The sequence below is a fragment of the Gopherus flavomarginatus genome, chromosome 7 (assembly GCF_025201925.1).
Source record: "Gopherus flavomarginatus isolate rGopFla2 chromosome 7, rGopFla2.mat.asm, whole genome shotgun sequence".
NCBI lineage: Eukaryota > Metazoa > Chordata > Testudines > Testudinidae > Gopherus > Gopherus flavomarginatus.
Genome location: NC_066623.1, coordinates 25756086 through 25776759, shown reverse-complemented (window position 1 = coordinate 25776759; position 20674 = coordinate 25756086). Strand labels below are relative to the sequence as shown.

The 20674-nt window shown below is 41.8% G+C and overlaps 2 protein-coding genes across 2 annotated transcripts; one reads left to right on the top strand and one right to left on the bottom strand.

The window, feature by feature from the left end:
- The first annotated feature begins 61 nt into the window (after positions 1-61).
- Positions 62-9246, top strand: NUDCD2 (NudC domain containing 2). The gene is made up of 4 exons (XM_050962871.1): positions 62-330; positions 2751-2799; positions 6959-7110; positions 8232-9246. Exons 1-4 carry the CDS (start codon positions 67-69, stop codon positions 8313-8315), a joined length of 549 nt encoding a protein of 182 aa, XP_050818828.1. The 5' UTR covers positions 62-66; the 3' UTR covers positions 8316-9246.
- A 2253-nt stretch (positions 9247-11499) lies between these two features.
- CCNG1 (cyclin G1) lies at positions 11500-20429 on the bottom strand. The gene is made up of 7 exons (XM_050962812.1): positions 20275-20429; positions 18922-19185; positions 17355-17608; positions 16213-16291; positions 16023-16121; positions 14798-14992; positions 11500-13282 (listed from the first exon to the last, which is right to left on the bottom strand). Exons 2-6 carry the CDS (start codon positions 19183-19185, stop codon positions 14801-14803), a joined length of 888 nt encoding a protein of 295 aa, XP_050818769.1. The 5' UTR covers positions 20275-20429; the 3' UTR covers positions 11500-13282; positions 14798-14800.
- Positions 20430-20674: the final 245 nt, after the last annotated feature.

Below are 20674 nucleotides of genomic sequence, written 5' to 3'. Positions count from 1 at the left end.
AGCGCATGCGCGGAAAAGAGAGCCTGGAGGGCGCGTGCGCAAAAATTGCGGAGCCTGCGACGGCGCATGCGCACGGCGCTGTTTTCGGAGCGGAAGGAAGAAGCGTACTGTGAGCTGAGCGGTGTGGGACCCGTGAGTCTAATGTCGGGTCCCTTTGAGGAGCGGAGCGGGGCGGTGCCCTGCGCGACTCCATGGGGCTGCTGGTACCAGACGCTGGAGGAGGTGTTCATCGAGGTGCAGGTCCCGCCGGGCACCCGGGGGAAGGACATCCAGTGCGACCTGCAGAGCCGGCACCTGGCGCTGGCCGTGCGCGGCCAGGAGGTACTCAAGGTAGCGCTGGGAAGGGGGAGGCTGGCCGAGTAGGCTGCCAGTGGGGCGGGGCAGGGCCCGGCCTAGGCCGCAGAGCTGAGGGGGAGGCCCTAGCAGTTGTTGCAGACAGTCAAGCCCGGCGGCGTGCGTTTGCTCTGGCGCTGGCTCGCTGACCCTTGGTCCTTACTGCACTAGGGAACGTGTAATCTCTTGCTGCCCTTGCTCGCACTGCTGGGGAGCCTTGGGGGAGACGCTGCTTCTAGCGCCGTGGTATTAGACGGGGGGGTTGAGGGCCCATGTGTCGTTGACGTGGCCCTCTGCGTGGTATCTCCTTTGACTATAGAGTCTCTGGTGGTTGGAGTGTAGCTCCTGCAGATTTAAAAACTGTTTGTTGTAAAATTCAATACAGTAACTTCTCACTTAACGTTGTACTTATGTTCCTAAAAAATGCAACTTTAAGTGAAACAATGTTAAATGAATCAAATTTTCCCATAAGATGTAATGTAAATGCAGGAGGGTTGGGGGTTTCCAAGGAAAATTTTTGGAGGCAGACAACAGGCATTGTATACTGTACTGTGGTGAGGAAGTGCCCCTGGCTTACCCCTGGGGCTTAGGGCTGGGGGTGCAGGAGGAGGCTCAGGGCTGGGGCAGGCAGGAGGTGCAGAGCACTTACCTGGGGCACTCCTGTTTGGTGCAGAGGGTGTGCAGGTTGCGCCAAACAGCGCAGCCTTGCCCCCATGGCCGTGATTCTGGGAGCTGCCACCCCACTCCTGGCAGGCAAGGCCACACAGAATGCAGAGGCTTTAGGGGCTGCAGGGCCCTGGCCTGCAGCTCTAAAACTGCTTTTGGAATGTGAGCACTAGCCAGAGGACTCAGGAGAAGCAGGGGCAGCCAGGAGCTGGAGAGAAGCAGCGCTTTCTTCTTGAACGCCAGCTAGAGGGAAATGGCTCTTTGAAGAGGAAATCGCCTCTGCAGTTGCACCTTTCCTCCAGAGTCCTCCGCGGGACCGTGCTCGCAGGGCAGCATTCTGAAAAGGGCTTTAGAGCTGCAGGCCAGGGCCCCGAGAGCCCTGTACACAGTTCTTCTGGTCTAGACCTGTGTAAGCTCGCAAGTTTGTCTTTTCGCTAACAGAAATTGTTCCCTTAAAAGATATTATCTCACTCTCCTTGTTTCTCTATGTTCTGGGACTGACACAGCTACAGCAACATTGTAAACAATTCAGAATATTGCCTCATTTCTCAACCCATGAGGTTGATTATTTTCCATTTAAGAGAGATAGTAAGTAACTTTATGCCCAAGGTCTTAATTTTTTTTTTCTTTTTTACAAAACCTGCTAGCATGTTTCTTGTTTGGTTTTGCTATTTTTTGAATAAAAAAAAAAACAGTTAAAACAGTTTTGAGGGAATTACAATACTTCCTTGCAGTGCTTGAAATGAAAACTGTAGTATTCTACTAGTACAAGATAACAGAAGTGGAACTGAGTTTCTAAGGTGCCACAAGTACTCCTCCTTCTTTTGGAGTAGAAATAAAAGCACGGGGGTCCACTCCTTCACTCCTCAAATTAGCATAATTGACTTCATTTGATTTAAGCATTTGAAGATGGAGACCTGAGATTTCCCCTTCAGTACAAAATGCTGTACAAATAAATAATAAAAATCATGTATTGGTAACATAGGTAATGACTTTTAAAAATTTTTGTCTTGGCATTGTCCCTTTAATATTTTTAGTTACTGTGTCTAATTACAAACAGTGTATTACAAATTTTATCTTGAATATATTTCATTAGCAAACAGTAAAACACATTTAATGATGATGAATTGTAGAGTATCCATAGGAATGAAAGAATCAGCTTTCTAATTAAAAAATATTAGAAATGAGAAAGTTTTCAAAGTTGTTGCAGTGCAAATTCTATGGTATATGTCTAAAAGTTTTTGTTTCAGTAGTTAAAAGCAAGACAAATCCTATGTATCTTAGTACTTCAAAACTTTCTGACTTTATTTCCTTTCTCATTGGAAAGCCCATTTGCTTTCCCATTGGTGCTGGTAATTAGCAATTCTTTGCATCATAATTTATTTATATTGTGCCATAGGTGTGCATGGCACTTTACAGACATACTGGAACCTTGATGGGAAGTCATATTAAAATGGGAATCCCCCTACCCCCCCACTGAGAAAGACAGTCCCTTTCATTGAATGGAGATACTGAAACAGTGACAGGTATTTTTATTGTATTAAGCAATTATTTTTAGTAACTATTTTTACTTACTTTCTTAGGTATAATAATCATTGGAGCTTTTCAGTACCAGGTTGCCCATAGTTACTTTTTAAACCATAGGAGGTTTTCAAACTTCTGTATAAACTGGGAGTAATGTTTTGAGATTCCGTATCAATCAGATTTTGAGAGTCTTCCATTTTACATAACCTTGTAAATGTCTTTTTCAGGGTAAACTCTTTGACTGTACAATAGCTGATGAAGGGACATGGACGTTAGGTAACTATCTGCTTCTTTTACATGAAATTTTGAAAGACAGTTAAATGTCTGTGTATGTTCAAATCTTTCTCCACATTAGATTTCATTTCTTTTTAAGAACCAGAGTGTACTATAATTGTGTCATGATCTGCTTTTTTCAAACATTCAGTTCTTAGATCACAATACAAAAACAGCCTAATGATGTCTTTGGTTTTTTTAGAGAGAGTTATAGAAATTAGAGAGAATTATCGAAATTAGAGATGAAAGGAAAATACTGTGTTAAGTCATCTAGTACATTCCCTGTCAATGCAGGATTGTTCCATTAGTATACTTCGGAGTGCTGGTTCCATTCACCTAGTTGTAAAAGTTGTGAGCAATCAGGCGTCACTGAGAGACTGTTCAGTTTTTTTTCCCCTTTGACATTCAGCCTAAATTTTCCTTTTCTTAATTTTATCCCATTACTTCTATATCTCAGTATGCTGTCCAAAGTAATTCCTTGCCCTTGTTAGTGTTGAGCATTTTGAAAGTTGTTACCATGACCTCAGCTTCATTGTTTTCCCTTAGCCAAGATGCACATACAGTAACTCCTCACTTAATATTCTAGTTATGTTCCTGAAAAATACAACTTTAAGCAAATCCAATTTCCTCATAAGAATTAATGTAAAGAGGGCGACATTAGGTTCCAGGGAAATTTTTTTGCCAGACAAAAGACATCTATACACATACAGTATAAATTTTAAACTATTTTTAACAAGCAATTTAATACTATACTTATGATTGTGAAGCTTGGTTGAGGTGATCGAGTAAGAGGGTGGATCATCTGGCTGCTGTTCTTGCTGAACTTTCCCAACTCGTAAAAACACATTTAGAGATTGTTGTTTTGCCTTTTTTTTTTTTTTTTTTTTTTTTTTGTAATTTTCTTTATAGCAAGTCATTATTAATCACTTTGGAGCTGCGTTCCCTGTCAGGATCATCATCACTAAGGATTTGCAAGCCAGCTTCAATCATTTGGAAAGCTTCAGAAGGGTATTTGGCAGTCAAATTTCTTGGGCCTCTTCTTCCATTGCTCTCATCACCTCTAGTTGCATTAGATCTTCATTGTTTAGCTCCTCTCTATGTGAGCAGAAATTGGCTTCTTCCACCTCATCAGTACCTGCTTTCTTGGCCAAGCCGAGTATAGTGGGAACAACATCTTTAAATCCTTTTAAGTCATTGAAACATTCAGGCCGCAACTTCCCCCACACACCATTCGTGCATGCCTGAGTAACTTAGGCCCAGGACTCACCAATGTTATTGAAGCACTTGAGGATGTTGTTGTCAGGCCAAAATTCCTGAATTGTAGGTTTGTCTTCCCCATCAGTGCCTCTGATGAGCTGGTTGAAACTACGGCCTAAGTCATACGCCTTAAATGCAGCGATGGTTCCTTGGTCCATGAGTTTGGATGCGTGATGTGGTATTAGGTGGCAGAAAGACAACTTTGATGTTTTTGCACAGGTCGTCCAGATTGATTGGATGAGTTGGTGCATTATCAATAAGCAATAAAATCTTGAAATCAAGATTTTCCTTGGCATAATATTTCTTCCATGCAGGGACAGCACAGAGAATCAGCCATTCTGAAAAAATAGCTCCAGTTATCCATGCCTTCTTATTGAATTTCCAAATGACTGAAGGGTGTTCCTTTGCGAGCTCGTGATGTTTTGGATTGATATACTGTCAGCAGTTTCATGTTCATATCTATGGCAGCATTACCACCTAAAAGCAAGGTTATGTGCTCTTTAGCTGCTTTAAATCCAGGCGCTGTCTTCTCTCGGGAAATGTAAGTCAGCTTAGGCATTCTCTTCCAGTAGAGGCCTGTTTCATCAACATTGAAGACTTGCTTAGGGGAATAGCCTGCCTTCCTCAATTATTTTCTTGAGATAGTCCAGGAATTTTTTAGCTGCTGTAGCATCGGCCCTAGCTGCCTCACCAGCCATTGTGATGTTATGCAGGTGGAAGCGTCTCTTGAACCAAACTATCCTTGATTTGCCATGCACATCTCTGTCTGTGATCCTTCACCTTGGTCTCTCTTCAAATTGTCATACAAACTTTTTGCCTTAGCTTGTATTACTAGCAAACTTAGTTTTGGTCCTCTGTCCACACTGAAAGAAGACACTCCATTATTTTCCAGAAAACTACTTCTTGATCGACTTATTGCAGTAGCACTAAGTGGTGTTACACACCGAGCACTAGCCCTGATCTTGTCGGCATTACTCCGTATTGTTCTCACAGTGGTCGGAGTAAGACCTAGAACGATGTCAATGTCTACCGCGTGCTCGCTTGCATCAAAATGCCTTAAAATGTCTAATTTACTACCCAGACTAATGTTTTTCCTGGTTTGCTTACTGCTAATGGTATTGCTAGGTACTCCACTATCACTTGCTGGATGTTTTTGACTAATGATGCTGAGTGATACTCCTCTGGACGGTGCATGCATGTGCTACTCTTTGTTCCCTTCAGCCTGGAGGGGTTGGGGTCATGCAGCATCAATCAACTATTGAAAGAGAGAGAATTTGGAAAACCCATGTCATTCTCCATGGTAATCTGCTCCCCTACTGGAAGCCCTGTAGGTTTAGGCTAGGACTAGTTATGGAGTCAGTTTCATTGCACGTTCTTACTTTCATAGGAGCCCTGCTGGAGGAACAAAGGCCTTCTTCCAGGGTGCTCTGGAAAAACTGACCCTCCTGTACCTCCTATAGTAACCAGGCACTCAGCACCAGGGCAGCACTGCAGCCAGTATAGCTGTGACTGTTGTAAGAGGAGGAAAATAACATCTGCTGTAGGGCTGTGCCCCTCCCTGCTGTGTGCATGCAGGGGCAGAGAGAAGCAGTTGGCATTGAAATGAATAGCAAATCTCCCATGGATTTCAGACTTTCATGGGAGTAGGGCCAGGCTCTGTGCATCCCTAGGCAGCTTCTCCCCCTTGCTAGGGTGAAGCAGGGACTGGAACGCTATTAGCTTGCTTTGGGCCAGCTCTCACCCTGTGTTCTTACCCCCTTCCCGCAAAAGGGGGAGGGGGGCGGAGGAGAGCGAATGGAATGTTGTGTATTCAGGCGCAAGACAGCAAGGCAGCGTTTGCAGGTGGCTGGTGGCCTCGGGCGGAGCTTCTGCAGGCACTTGGCTTGGCACCCTGTTCCCAAGCAGGAAGGAGGGCAGTGGTTGGGCTATAAAGCAATGATGAATTGCTGGAGGGTAGTGTGTATGTAGAGTGTGTTTACAAACATACAGTAGTTGGGAGGGGCCTCTGCCTTACCAACACAGGCACAGCCCTCTGCAGACAATGAGGTGGGCAAGGAGGCTGAAGGTGCCACCTTAGGCTAGGAAGCACCTTGAGTAGCAGCAGCGACAGCTTCCCCCTTTGCTACTCAGGTAGAAGCACAGGTACCGACTTTGCCTGGGGGTTTCTCAACCCCGGCTCTGCCCCAGGCCCACCCTCACTCCACACCTTCCCCCAAGGCCCCACCTGCCTCTGCCTGCTCCTGCTACACCCCCCCCCATGAGCACGCTGTGTCCTTGCTCCTCCCCATTTCCCCCCAGCCTCCTGCAAGACAGCTGATTGCAGGGGGCAGGAGATGTGGGGAGGGGAGGCACCGGTGAGGTGGAGGGGAGCTGATTTGGGGCCGGGGGGGAGGGTTCAGATCCATCATGGTTCCGAGCTCCCATGAGAACCAGCTGCTCTGCCAGAGAATCCTGCAAGCAGTAGACAAAGCAGGTGGCCAAATGTTATAAGGGAACATTGCGCAACTTTAAATAAGCGTGTTCTCTAATAGAACAGTGAGGTAACAATGAAATGTTAACCTGGAGGATGTTAAGTGAGGAGTTACTATATTTAATTAAATTAATCTTTCCTCATCAGTCAGTCCCTCTAGAAAGGTTCCACTTAGTTTGGAGGGAGGAAATATGTATGTACAGTGTTCTAAACATATGAATAAAGGGATCTTCTTTTCCTTAGTTTTCAAGTTTTCTTGTTGCACATTGGTCTGGACGTCTGAGTTTGTCTTCATTTTCATTGAATGAAATATCTTTTTGCACAGCCTTTGAGAATGAAGTTTCACCAGAAAGTTCACTAAAATATTAATGTTGAATTTGGCTGAAAAAGAGTATAGCACTAAGTCCAATGGTTATTTCTGTTTTTCTTATGAAGAAGACAGAAAATTGATACGTATTGTTCTAATGAAGACAAATAGAGATGCTGGAAATTGTTGGACCTCTCTGTTAGAAAATGAGTATGCCGCTGATCCTTGGGTACAGGACCAGATGCAGAGGAAACTTACACTGGAGAGATTCCAAAGAGAGGCAAGTCAGAGGACACTAATTACTGTTTGTGTCCTATTTATACATATTATGCACCGGTTATGGCCATGAAACTGAGAAAAATTTTTACATTCATCAGAGATACACAAAGTTAACCCATTTGTACTATTTTATTTTAACCCATTCTGGTTGATTTGTCACTTAATGGGTTGAATCTTCATTAGGATACCAAACTTTGCTTGTAGGATGCCATTCTGTAATTTGAGAGAACCTAAAACTCTTCTTTTAGAATTTAAAGAAGGCATTCATTTTGGAAAGTAATGTATAGTTCATTTAGAATCTTGGCATTTGACTTCAGTGAAAGTTGCAGGTACCCAACAGCAGGAGAATTGAGCCTTAAAAGAGGACCTGTATATGGCAATCTCTCTCTTAATGATTACATAGCTGTATATAAAGTTTACTTTTCAAAATCAAGTCTCCTTGAGTATATTTATACAGAACACACAGTCAAAACTTTGTTTTGAAGACAAAGGAGAATAAACTCACTGGGCAAATAATTCCTTCCTCTATTTTGAGTAGATTTCATGCTAAACTTGTTTCCCAGCACTGTGACGACTACTACTTATAGCACTTCACCATCTTTGTGTACTGGCATTATTCCCACAGCTCTGCTGAATTACTATAGTTTAACAGTTAGCAAGTGCTGAATCAACACAATTTATTTAACAAAAAACAGCAGCATTTTTATAAAAACGAGCTGTCCAGTACTGCAGGAACTTCCCCTTTCAGATAGCAATTTAAAGGGACATTGTAAAAGTCAACAGCTATAATATTTAACCCTGCTCCCTAATAACATTTAAAAGATTTTCTTGATATGGAAATCTAGCTGCCTCCTAAACTTGGGATGGCAAGAGCCTGCAAACTCACTTTTGTAGCTGGGCAAGCCACCAGCCATAATCTCAATCTCTCTGTGTGTGTAACTGCTGATGTGTGTGTGCAAAAAATTTTCACTCTCCCTGGATAATTTCAACTGTGCCAATTCCCAGGAACATAACAAGCAGAAGGTTGTGTGTTTTTATCAGTTCAGGAGAACGTTAAAAAACTTTGATTTATATAGTGATATATTGAATACTAACCTTTATGAATCTTTTATCTCTGTACAGAATCCTGGCTTTGACTTCAGTGGGGCAGAAATTTCTGGGAACTACAGCAAAGGAGGACCCGACTTTTCCAAACTTGAAAAATAAACTTTGCAGCTGTGTTCCAAAGAACCAGAGAAAAATTCTATGTTAAACTGAAGGAGTGGAATATGTCGTTGCTAAAGACTTCACCTGTCTACAGAATGAGTATCGAATACTGTCTCTGTGGATAGTTTACAGAGGATTCTTTTCAGTAGGATCAAGGCAAACAGCAAAGCTAGAGGCTCATTTTTAATTGTGTGCTAACTTTGATATTAATGAAAAATATGCACACATGATATATGTACTTTAAAGGTGTCGACTGTTTTAAAGCAGTATGGATTTGTGGAAATATTCCACTGTGAAGTGAAAGAGGCACAGTTATAGAATGCTACATAAATGTCAGCACTCATCATCTTGTGGAGAATTAATCCTACAGGCAAGCCACTTACCATTATCCTTAAATTTGAAAGACCTGTATTTTTCTAAATTTTAAAAATGTACTTTTGTAGCTCTCATTTGGTTAGCAGCCCTCTGATGTGTGTTAGTAAATTCATTCTTAAAACCCCAGTGGTAGAAACAGGAATATTACTCTTAGATACATAAAATAAGTTTTGACATTTTAGTGTTGTGCCAAATGTTGCTGAAGGACAGACAGCATGGTAGCAGAAAGTCAAAAGATTTAGGCTGAAGCCTGGGTTCCAGTACTCGTAGGTCTACTTACAGTATAATAACTTCATATTCTTTGTGGGAGAAGAGGTTTTGGTTTCTGAAAGGGTGCCTGTAGGATGTTGTGTACTTAGAACTTAAAACTTTTCTTTTAGAATTTAAAAAACTTCCCGTGTGAGAGCTACCATATTGTACCTCTTCCTGACTAACACACTGAACAAAATGTTGACTTACATACCATTGTGCAAGAAAATAAATGTGCAGTTATGCATTTCTATTGTCCCTACTTAGTGTACAGTTTGAATTTAAGAAAATATAAATTTTACTTACAGGTTTTGGCTGGTGCTTGACTACTTCATATTATGTGCTTTATATGAAAGTTACATATTCTAAGACTTTCCTATTTTAATTCTTAATGTAGCCAGCAAAGACTGAATATATGTCCAACATTTTATTACAAAAGCCAAATCATCTCCCTATCTAAAAGAGTAAGAAGCCTGCATCATGCTTTGCACTGTTATGCATGTTTACAGATAGACCTGGAATTCACAGCATGAACTGAATAGAGGTCTCCCATTAACAGTGATCTGCCAGCAGCCACCAATCCATTAAAATCTCAGGCTTAATTAAGAGTGTCAGCTGATCAACAGCTATGGGAGTACAGAGGAAGGAGTGAGTGTAGGGTGCAAGAACTTAATCCATTTGTAAAATACTGTCAATCCCTTCCATTACACCTAGGAACAAATATAGTAAAGCTACTTTCTTGTAACACTCCCTGAAACCATATCAAACCTCCTAGCACATAGGTCAGCTGTTACCTGATCCACTGGGCTGGGATAGCATTTAATTTTTGTAGAATCTAACTTTTTCATTTTATAGAAGAGGTTCAGACCTCTGAGCCATTATGACAGGGAAGAGGGTAGATATCTCATATCACCACTAATTTCACTAGTGCATTAGTCCAAAGGCTGAGACTCTAAAAATGTCCAGCTAACTAGTTCTTATTTCTGACAAATAGCATGAGAATTGAGTGTGGCTGTATGGACAAATCCAGGGCAAAGAAAGAGGATGGAAAAAAGAAAACTGAAGGGCAAAAAGTATCTGGTCTGTGAGGTGAACATTTTGTGGCAGCAAGTGACAGTGAATGCTACAAGGGGGTACTGTACAAATGTTAACTGAAAGTTTAGTTAATATGTAAAGAGTTTGTGCAAACTGCATATTTATAGCAGTAGTACTAAGTAGGATTCTTAGACCATCATTAAAAATGGAATTCTGTATTCTCCATAACCTGCATTTGACAACTTGTACCCTTACAGCAGACATTCCTATGCAGTCAAGGCTCTGGAGCCCTGTGATGCTTTGGGAGAGTTCTTCAAAGACAGGCCAAGATGAGCATGTTACTGCAATATAAACGGGAGATAGCAAAACTTTAACCAAACCTACAACTAAGCTGCAACTGGTTAGAATTGTACCAAACACAGGAGGAAAAAGCCAGTTAGCTGTGATTATGTATCTTGAAGTTAGGGGACAAGACTTTTTTTTAAAGCAGTGGAAGGAGGCCCTGTTATCATCCACTTCCAGTTATTGCCTAAAAGTAGTTTCTATTATAGTCAGCCCAGTACAAGACTCTGTCTAGGGTTCATGAGGAAGAGATGGAGTGGCACATGTAGGATATGATTTCACTTGAGTTCAAATCCCTTTTGCTCTCTTCAGATGCCTCAGACATAAACCCAAGAGATAATGTGAGCTTTCTGGATAGGAGCATAGTTATCCAACAGTTTCATTTAGGCTTTCATATACAGCTCCAGTCAAGAAATTACCCCTACAGCTGAGGGAGAAGTAACTGCTTAGTCAACCCTTCAAAATCAATTGTAAAAGCATTAGCAAAGGTATGTAATGGACACTTAGTCCTTTCTCAAGAACTGCTTATGTAAGAAGGCCACTATAATGCTCTGTTTAGGGCTGCAGTAGAGCTTTCCTCACAGCTGTTCTGAAGCCCTCCTACACTAATTTTATTAGCTATGGAAACAGGTGCTAATACCAAACTCCCAGTTCTTGGGGAGGATAGTTTAAGCCTTGTGTTCAAAATCTGAGTATCCCAATAGAAGGTATCCAAGGTTTTTTTTTAAAGTAGGAAGATGTAGCCTACTAGTATAGTGTGGTGTTGCAACCCACTGTGGACTTTACCATACCCTTCATTTCAGATGGAGTAATCATTTAGAAAAAAAGTCAGGCTAGTCTATATCAGACATTCGGCTCCTACTTTGACATTTAAAGTCAAATTAGAGAGGGGAAGTGAAAACCAACCCTATCATCTGTACATTAAACAAACATATCAAGATTTGGTCTTAGGTGTCACCGGTACAAAAAAATCATCTTTCCTTACACCAGGAGTTGACAGCTGTTTTAAAATAGATGACAATGATATCTCTACAATAGCTCTTAGCACCTACAGTTTAAGTTTACTTTCATAAGAGCATTTATGGGGGAAGTTTAATTACTGTTCACAGAATAGTAATAAAGAAACAAACAGTTTTGTAATAGGTATTGAGAAGAGGGTCAAAAGGACAGTTACTCAGATACCTGCATTACAATAAGTTTTATTGAAAGGTACATTCTTTAATGAAACTGAAACAGTTACTTCTGCTAAAACTAGCTCAGTGCATCTTCAGCAGTTGCATTCAACTTGCATAGCATGTACTATCCTTTACATCCCTTGCCCCTTTCACCAGTTAGGTACGCTGTATGTAGTTACCGCTGCTATCTGCATGGTCAAGGTTAGCAACAACATTCACCTTTAAGTTTATAGTAAAAAATTTTCCTCCTCAAGCTGTTCACTACTTGCAGTAGTTTAAAGTGTTCTGTAGGAAGTTTGACTATGCTTTTACTACATTAGAAGGAAGGTGAGGAGTTTCCCCAAAAATCAGTGTTAGACTTTGGAAAGTAGATGTTAGTGTACCAGCCCCATGTTTTATTTAACTATTGACAGTTCTTTTCTCCCATTGCCCAGATAAGTTTAGGGTGCATGCAGGAGTTAATGATTGACCAATAAGAGGTTCTCATGCAATGCAGTGCAGAGCAGAGCATTCAGAGCTCACTGCCTACATCCCAGCTTCAGACATTTGCTTCATGACATACAACGCTGCAGCTTTATTTGCGCTTAGGCATCCCATTTATGAACATCTTTAGAATGTACTCTCTCATTCCTCTAGTGCTGAAGAGCTAGTATTGACACATAGGTTTAGATCTTTTAGTGACAAACAAGGAATGAAGCTGTACTTGTTCAAAGTAGCAGAGCTGATTCAGAACTCCAACTATTAAAGGAATAGATACAATCTCCTATTTAGGCAACAAAAGCTGATGTCATCTTACATTATGGTGGTACTGGTACAATTTCTATTGAGGGCATGCAAACAGCACCTGCATAACAATCAGAATTTGCTCCATTGTCTAGAATAGAATCTAGGGGGAAGATTTTGTCAGGCTCTACAACTGACTTTAAACAGCAATAGCAAAGTAGCAGTTTTACTGACATTGCAAACTGATATAGGGTGCAGTTTGCTTGTGAAAGCCATGCTTTCAATCTCCACCATTCAAAGTTCCCAAAATTACACTCTTCACAAAATGAGGGTAGAAGGATGGCTAAGTTCAATAATGATGAAGAGTAACAACTGCAGGCTTGCCCCAGCATAGCATCTGTCTGATTTGTATTTTATCGTCTTAGCCAGAGTTGTCAACTCTGCACTGGAGGTGGACAGCACTGCATCAAAGGACCACTGCCTTGTGCACGATGACATGGCTACTCAAAAAGAAAAACACAACAATACAAAACATTTGACTTAGTCTCTGGGATGCAGTTATCTATCCCGTGCAGTATCAGGGAGATGTCAGAGACTGTTTGGTAGCCTCAGGAGTCCTGAAGCACATTATGCCTCCTATGTTTCAAGTACAAGTTTTAGGAGGTGGAAAATCAAATTGCATGAAGTTATGTAATCCAGCTAAACAGCCACAGTTGCAGTAACCAAGGTTAAACTACACTAGCTGTTCTGTCAGTTAACTACTGAGTTGTCTTGAGGCTATTCACTACTATAAACAGTATTACGATTCTTCACTGTTACATTTTCATATTTCAATATTCAGGCAGGTTTTAGTCATTCATCCTTCAGGAACTGTTCACTACTCCTGTAGTCAGCACCAGTACAACTGCATTTGCTGGAAAGGTCTACTAAAGAAACCTGGATGTTTTAGTTTTCCCACAAGTTGAACAGTTGTCAGGTTTTAGGCTTCAGTTTTCAATTCCACAGCTGAATTCTGTAAGCCAGCCTTCAGGATAGTCATCTTTCTATTTTAAGATTCCTGTGCAGACACTAAGAGAGACATTAAGTCAACTAAACAGCTGTTGCTGTACTACATCTGTAGTAAGACAATTTCTGCTCCCAAAAGTAGGAAGAGGATGGGGAGGGGGAAGGATACTCCAAGGAAGAGATAGTTAATGGCAGTCATTTAAAAAAATGAAATGAAAGTAGCAACTCAGCAGTGAAAGTTAGTTGGGTAATAGGCTAAAACAGTAATTAACTTATGTACAGCTTAGACTCCCCACCCCTCAAGTTTATTTCAGGCCTTTAAAGTCTGTTTCAGCAAGACTGGTTTATTATACATTGGTTAGATAAAAGCAGCGTTCCAATAAAGTGTTGGAAAACAGCTTGTCTAGTCAATGCACAGGACAAAGAGTTAGAGGCTAGTTTTGCCAGATTAAGTTTAACCATGTTTAAACTATGTAGATACAATAGAACCTCAGAGTTACAACCTCAGGAATGGAGGTTGTTTGTTACTCTGAACAAAATGTTACAGTTCAAGAGTTCACAACTGAACATCAACTTAATACAGCTTTGAAACTTTATGTAGAAGAAAAATGCTTTTAACCATCTTAAAAAGTGAAAAGCACAAACAGTTTTCTTACTGTGTCAATTTTTACACTGACTAATTTTTAGCAGTTTATATTTAACACAATTCTATACTATGCAGTATTTGCTTCCCCACCCCACAAATCTCTACTGCCTGACTGCATACTTTCAGGTCCAAATGAAGTGTGGTTGACTGGTCAGTTTTTAACTCTGGTGTTTGTAACTGAATTTCTACTGTAGAGCTTTGGAAGTGAGAAAGGAAGCAGTGTCTTAATGCATTACATACTACTTCAGTTGACAGGGTATTTTTGTAGGGAAATCATTGTTGTATGACATCGGCTTTGTAGACTTTTCTATGACAATTATCTCAGAATCTTTATTGTATGTTCAGGACTTGTTCCTAACATGCATATAGGAGTCCTAAGACAACCAGAAAGTTGTTACAGGCAAGCCAATTTCAGTAACTCGGTCTGGAGGATGGGCTAACCAACCTTCACTACAAGTTTTGGTGCACTGATTAATACATTGACCTGCTGCTCAAGTATAGACACTTCTTCCTTTCTTCTTTTTCCTTGTAAGCATCAGAATGTGAAGCAGGTTAACCACCTGGCATCTTTGTCACATCCCACCACTTGCTCTGCTAATCTAGCTGTGCTCCAGACTTCAGTGAGATTCAAGTGATGGACACCACAGTATGGGAAAACTGGTACTTTGCTATGGAGACATTAGGAGGGTTGCCAGTTTATATTTTCAGGTATTAGTGTTGATGCACCTAAAGGTGTCCAAGGATTGACAGGCCACTTGGAATGTGTTGATTAAATTGAAGAGTTGCTTTGTTTGACAACTAAGTTGAATATCTAGGCTGTGCCTAGGGGGCTGAAGAAACCTCCTCCAGTCTAGTAAGCATGAAGAAAGTTATTTGTTTAAAGATTCCTGTTTGTGCACAAATTGAAGTTGAAAGCAGCTAAAGAAAGTTACCTGTTACGAGCCAGTCTCTGGGATTGTGGGGAGGTGCGAGATTCTGTAGTAGCTATGCTTCAGCTGCCGTGCTGTACGTCCTGACACAATCCACTTCAGCTTCTGAACATTTGGTTTTGAACACTTGTTTGATGAATATTCTGCAAGGCACTTTAATACCAGCTCCTTCCAGAAAGTTAGATCTCTGCTATTTGTCTGAATGAAGAAAGGTTGAAGCTAGAATGAAGCACTCATTTTCCAGTGGTTTTAATCTACCCTCACCACCTCCTACAAGCAAGCTACATTAAGAAAAGCCTTGTACCACATGCCAATTGCGGGAAGGTGTGAAGGGGACAAGCTTGGGTGCCAATGGACTGCTGAAGGCCCTTAGTTCTTAAGAACACACAAGAGCTTGGACAAAATACTTCACATTATTTTTGTGATTACTGAGCTCCAACAGAATGGAGTAGTTGTTCCCTTGTGAACAAGTTTCACAGTAGTTTCACAGAATGACACCATATAAGTTGTAGATGATAGTAATAGTCAAGTTGACCCAAAACTTGACTTGTTGGTTTTCCTTGGCGGTTTATTTACATCAGGGATTGGCAATCTTTAGTATGCGGCCTGTGAGGGAAATCTGCTGACAGGCCGGGCTGGTTTGTTTACCTGCAGCATCTGAAGGTTCAGCCAATTGCAGTTCCCACTAGCCATGGTCCACCGTTCCAGGCCAATGTGGGCTGCAGGAAGCAGCATGGGCTGAAGGATGTGCTGGCTGCTGCTTCCTGCAGCCCCCATTGGCCTGGAACAGCAAACTGCTGCCAGTGGGAGCTGCGATTGGCTGAACCTGTGGACACTGCAGGTAAACAAACCAGCCCAGCCGCGTAGTTCCCTGACTGGCTGCATGCCAAAGGATGCAGAATCCTGATTTACATCATGGATACTGTGAAGGACTGTTGTGCCTTTTTGTCATCTATGAGCCAGTCACATGAATGCTGCATAAAAGTTACATGCAAGTTTTTCAAAATCTCCCCATCTTGGGAGAAAAAAGTCAACTCCAATTTGTCCGAGCAAGTAAAGAATTATTTCATTTTTAACAGTAGCAAACTAGAATCTGTCTTGAAGGTTCCTCAAAAAAAAAAAAAAAGCAGAATTCTGTTCAACAACCTAATGTTAAACCTGTTCAGAGGCTCTACCCTTCACTGTAGTTAAGGTCATTCTCCCCCCACCCTCCACCCCAATGACATACCTTGGAATGTATCTGAAGGCATTCTATCACTTCTTTCAACTCTAACAGTTTCTTTTCTTCAATCTCTAGTGCCAATATAGATAATGCCAAAACAGAAGGCTAAGGGAAACAAAGTAAATGTTAATACTGACAGCTGAGACTGTTAAGCTGCAGTAAACTCAGTGTGCTTATGGTATTAGAAACCACGTACCTTGGCTTTAGAGAACATGATTCTGCAGTGACATGCCTTAAGCTGGGCTTCAAGTCTCTCAAAATTAAGATGCTTTCTTCTGTAAGAGAATGGCATTAAGAGTTTAGTTAGTTGTAGAGAGCATGAAATTTTCTTTTTAGGTATATAAGTCAGATCAAGACTCCAAAAGCCTTAGAAATTTGCTGAGCATTTAATACAAAATTACTCAGGCATTCTATTTGATACGGTTTAAGGGTTGCATCAGTTCCAGAAATGTTTGTGAAAGAAGAATGACAGGCTTTTTAAGTTCAGAGGTGTTCGGTATATCTACACTTATACTACTACAGCAATGCTGCTTCCACAATTCAGCTTATACAGTAACCTATGTCAGTGACAGGGGTTTTCCTGTCAGTGTACGTAATCCACCTCCTCACTTCTGCTGGGGACTAGTAGTGTCTATACCAGGTGTTAGGTTGGCATAGCTACATTCAGGGTGTAGATTTTTCACACCTGAGAGCTGTAGGTATGCCAGTGTAAGTTCCCATTGTAGACTAGCTCTAGGACTCAGTTTCTGTACTATACAATTAAGTGTTGCAGCTTAATGTGCTTTTGCTTTGTTTTTTGCATAGATATTTTTCTATATACATTTGCAAGACTGGCAACATGGTAAAGTAAAAACAGTTTTGGCTTTATATCCCTGGTTGTTCTGACTCAGCTAAGGGGTTTTACAGGTTTGATGTGCTTACAGTATTTGTTGACCAAGCAAGTTTTGATCTTGAAGTAACTAAGGATATTCATAAACCAGCTGTCTTTTCAGAGAAAAGATTTTGAAAGACTGCCAGACACTGCTGCTTGAGCAGCAGTGCATTAACCTGCACCTGTTCAGCAAGGCTGTTTCCCTGATCTAAAACTATGCCCTGGGTCATTTTTATTTTAGCTGTAATCAACATTGTCCCTGAAGTAGGAGAAAGCTCTGTTCATTACAGCACAGTATCAATCCACAGGGATTCATATCAGCCACTGTTTACCAGTTTGTAAACGTTTGCATTCTCACTTTTGATTTAAATTGTATACATTAAAGTAGATTACTTGAGTGATTTTCTTCACCAGCCCTTTCCAGTGGGCAGTGAAGCTTCAAAGTCACAGTGTAATAGTTGTTTTACCTTTCACAAGGTAAATTCTCATGGATAAGCAAGTGATAGAGTTGTAGAAACTGAAAGGCAGTTGTAGCTTTGACTCTCCAGTATAGCTTCTCTAACACAATTTTCTCCATTCTCATCATGTCCGATACAGTGAACCTGTACTGGCTTATTTGAATTAAGTCAGTGGCTAAGGGAATGCTTCTTTCTTCTTCTGTTGCTTTCACAGCCAGGTAGAAGCAGCTCAGTCCAACACAGCCTAAGTGTTTAGGCTGCACCTAAAAGAAAGGTCAAATTTATTATAATGAAAGCATTTTATAGCAAGTCAGAAAAATAAACGTGTTCAGCTAAAATAGATGTTGGGTTCTCTTTTTAAGCCAAGCTCTGCAGGTAGCAATCATTTTGCATACTGTAACTCGACCATCCACATCTATACACCACGATGTCAGACACCCAAAATTACTTCTCACTCTGCCTTCTACAAGCAGGGGCATTTGAGAGATTTCCTCTTATACTGACCTTTCCTTATTGTCTTAGAAATCTAGACATTTCTATACCAGGTTAGATCAGGGTCACTAATCCAATATCCTACTGGAGAGTTAGACAGTGAGGTACAAGAAGTTCCTTGGAGAAGAATTAATGAATAATCTAACTAGTGGACATTTCTTCCAAAACACTGAAAGAAACTGGCACGTGCTCAGAAGCGAGTGTGTGTGTAGTCCTTTTTTAATCTGATGAGGGTGGCTTTAAAATTTTCTAAAGGATATTTTTTGGATTCAGTAATCTTTCCACTCCCACCCCACCACCCCATTTAGGAATATGCATGGTCTCTGGGGTATGCTTAAATTGCCTTAAGTCTGAGCTGGAAGATTTTGAATTGCTTACTTTTGGATTATTATAAAAGTATCTTTGAGAACTTTTATTTCTGATAGCATACACTATGGCATAATGAGATCCTCTGGTCACTCTGTGTAATTATAGGAGTATGCTTCAGTCCCCAAATCCTCCTTCCCAAAAACTACTGAAGTACTCAGTATTGACCAACATCTGATGTCTGTTGATCACTTGGCATTTTGGACAAGAACCTTACAGATCTAGAGTAGTAAAATAAAAAGTAGCTTACAGAATGTACACATACATTTTGTATTGAAAGGAGTAAGAGAAAGCATGTGTACAAGAGAAGTTTGCTGTTTAAGACTAACCGGAGATGTTACTCTGACAACCCACAGTTGAACTGACCTAACCCTGGTTTAGACAGCACTAGGTCAACAGAATTCTTAAATCAACCTAGCTACCACTGCTGGGGGCTGTGTATTACTTGAACAGATGAGAAACCCTCACCTGTTAAGCAAGCATAGGTATGTTTACAGTGAAATGCTATAGCAGCACAGCTGTGCCATTATAGCACTCTAAGTATAGACAAGCCCATAGGAATAAAGGTCTTAACTAGAGTTAAAATCTTATTGAAAACAAACACTATGTAGTTTTCACATAAGTTAGGAGGCTATGAAGCATGGCTAACTTTTTTCCCCTAAGTGAAGGCAAGGCCATAGAAAGTTAATGTATAAAAGCTTATGTTTCCAAAACATACCTTCATTTTTGACAGAAACCTGTCTAAGAAATTCACAGCTAAAGAAAATGTTTCTGTACTGAAGCCAAAGAATTGAGTTAAGCTGAGGAGATCTTTTACTTCAAAGTCTCGCAACCTTGCAGTCATTCGGAGGCCATTGTCATGAGCAGTTTCAATTAGTCTCAGGCCAGAAGCCTTTGGCTGATATCTTAACTCTTGTTCCAACAGAGCATTGAGCTGACCTAGCAATTCTTGAGCTTCAGTTGTTACAAGCATTTCAATCATCTGTAATGAAACACAAATACTTAATGCAAGAAGCTACTAAAAGGCATTTTGGGACTCTGATATGCTGGGGAGTTACATTTGCCCAAATATCAATCGGTGGCAAAAGGAAAGCTCTTCAAATTTTCCCCAGGAGGATAGAATTACATCATAATATTAGAGAGCTCTACTTAGATTTATAAAGACTCCTCCTCTATTGTTCTAGACCAGGAGTTCTCAAATTGGGGGTCAGAACCACTCAGGGGGTCACAAGCTTACTACAGGGGAGTCATGAGCTGCCAGCCTCCACCCCAAACCCTGCTTTGCTTCCAGCATTTATAATGGTGTTAAATATATTAAACAAGTGTTTTTAATGTATAAGGAGAGTGTCCACACTTAGAGGCTTGCCATGTGAAAGGGGTCACAAGTACAAAAGTTGGAGAACCACTGTTCTAATCAGACATTTCTGCTGTTATATATCTGAACTTAAACTTTTGATTTGCTAGTACACATTTTACAGAAGATTTTATTATTTATGGATGTGGGTGGCCTTCAGTTGGTGTGTTATAGCCAGCAAGCAGCCTTCCCCTTTAGTATACACCCGGAAACACCCACATTATACAGGAATCGGTGCTGGTGTTTCATGTATGCAAGGAACCCAAACTCAAGTTCGGAAGTATTCCTCCAAGAGAGAGCTCAGCACTTTGCAGACAGCGGAGCTGTAGCGCTGACTGAAGAGCACAGACACATGGCACACGTCAGCTGCCCGAGCCCTCCAATCACTCAGCACCTCCCCCTCCACGGTGACATGCCTGGGCTTGTCCGCCCGGCTCGGGAGAGAAGGGATGCGGGCTCATAGACCCCGAGACACAATCATAGTGCGGGGTGGGGGGGGGCTTCAAATCCTCCTCCTCCTCCCAGTAATTCCAGCTTGACCCATGACAGCCCTAGGCTGTAACAGCACAGGCCGGCTGGGTCGTAGGGCAGAGAACCGACCGCCCAGCCCGGAGCCTCTGGTGCCCCAAACCCTCACGCGACCTGCCCAAGGCTGGACCGTTCCCCTCGGCCCCAGCCCAAACCCGCGAACGCTCCATCCCCCCGCCGACTCCTTACCGCGTGATCGGGGGCAGGCGCCGAGTCCTGCTCGGGGCCGCGGGCACCTCGCAGATTAATACTTACAACACGTTTCTTAAAACCCCGCCACGTTTAAAAATAAATAACCGCCGCCCCGAGACCCCACTACGGCGCCTGCCCCCACCACCCTCAGCCCCTAGCCCTTATGTAGAGAGGGGAGGGCGGAAGCCGCCTATACTCGCCTTCGGTTGGCTGCTCCTGATCTGATCGACCAGCCAGTCGGCCAATCAAGACGCTGACTGAGAGGGAGGCTGTGGCTGGCGTCTACGGGCCTCAGCTGTAGCCTCGGAGGTCGGGCAGGGGAGGAGTCGCTGATCCGAAGCGCCGCCTGCTTTGGTCACCAGGGGGCAGAGACAGCTCCTTGAACCATAGAAAGGTC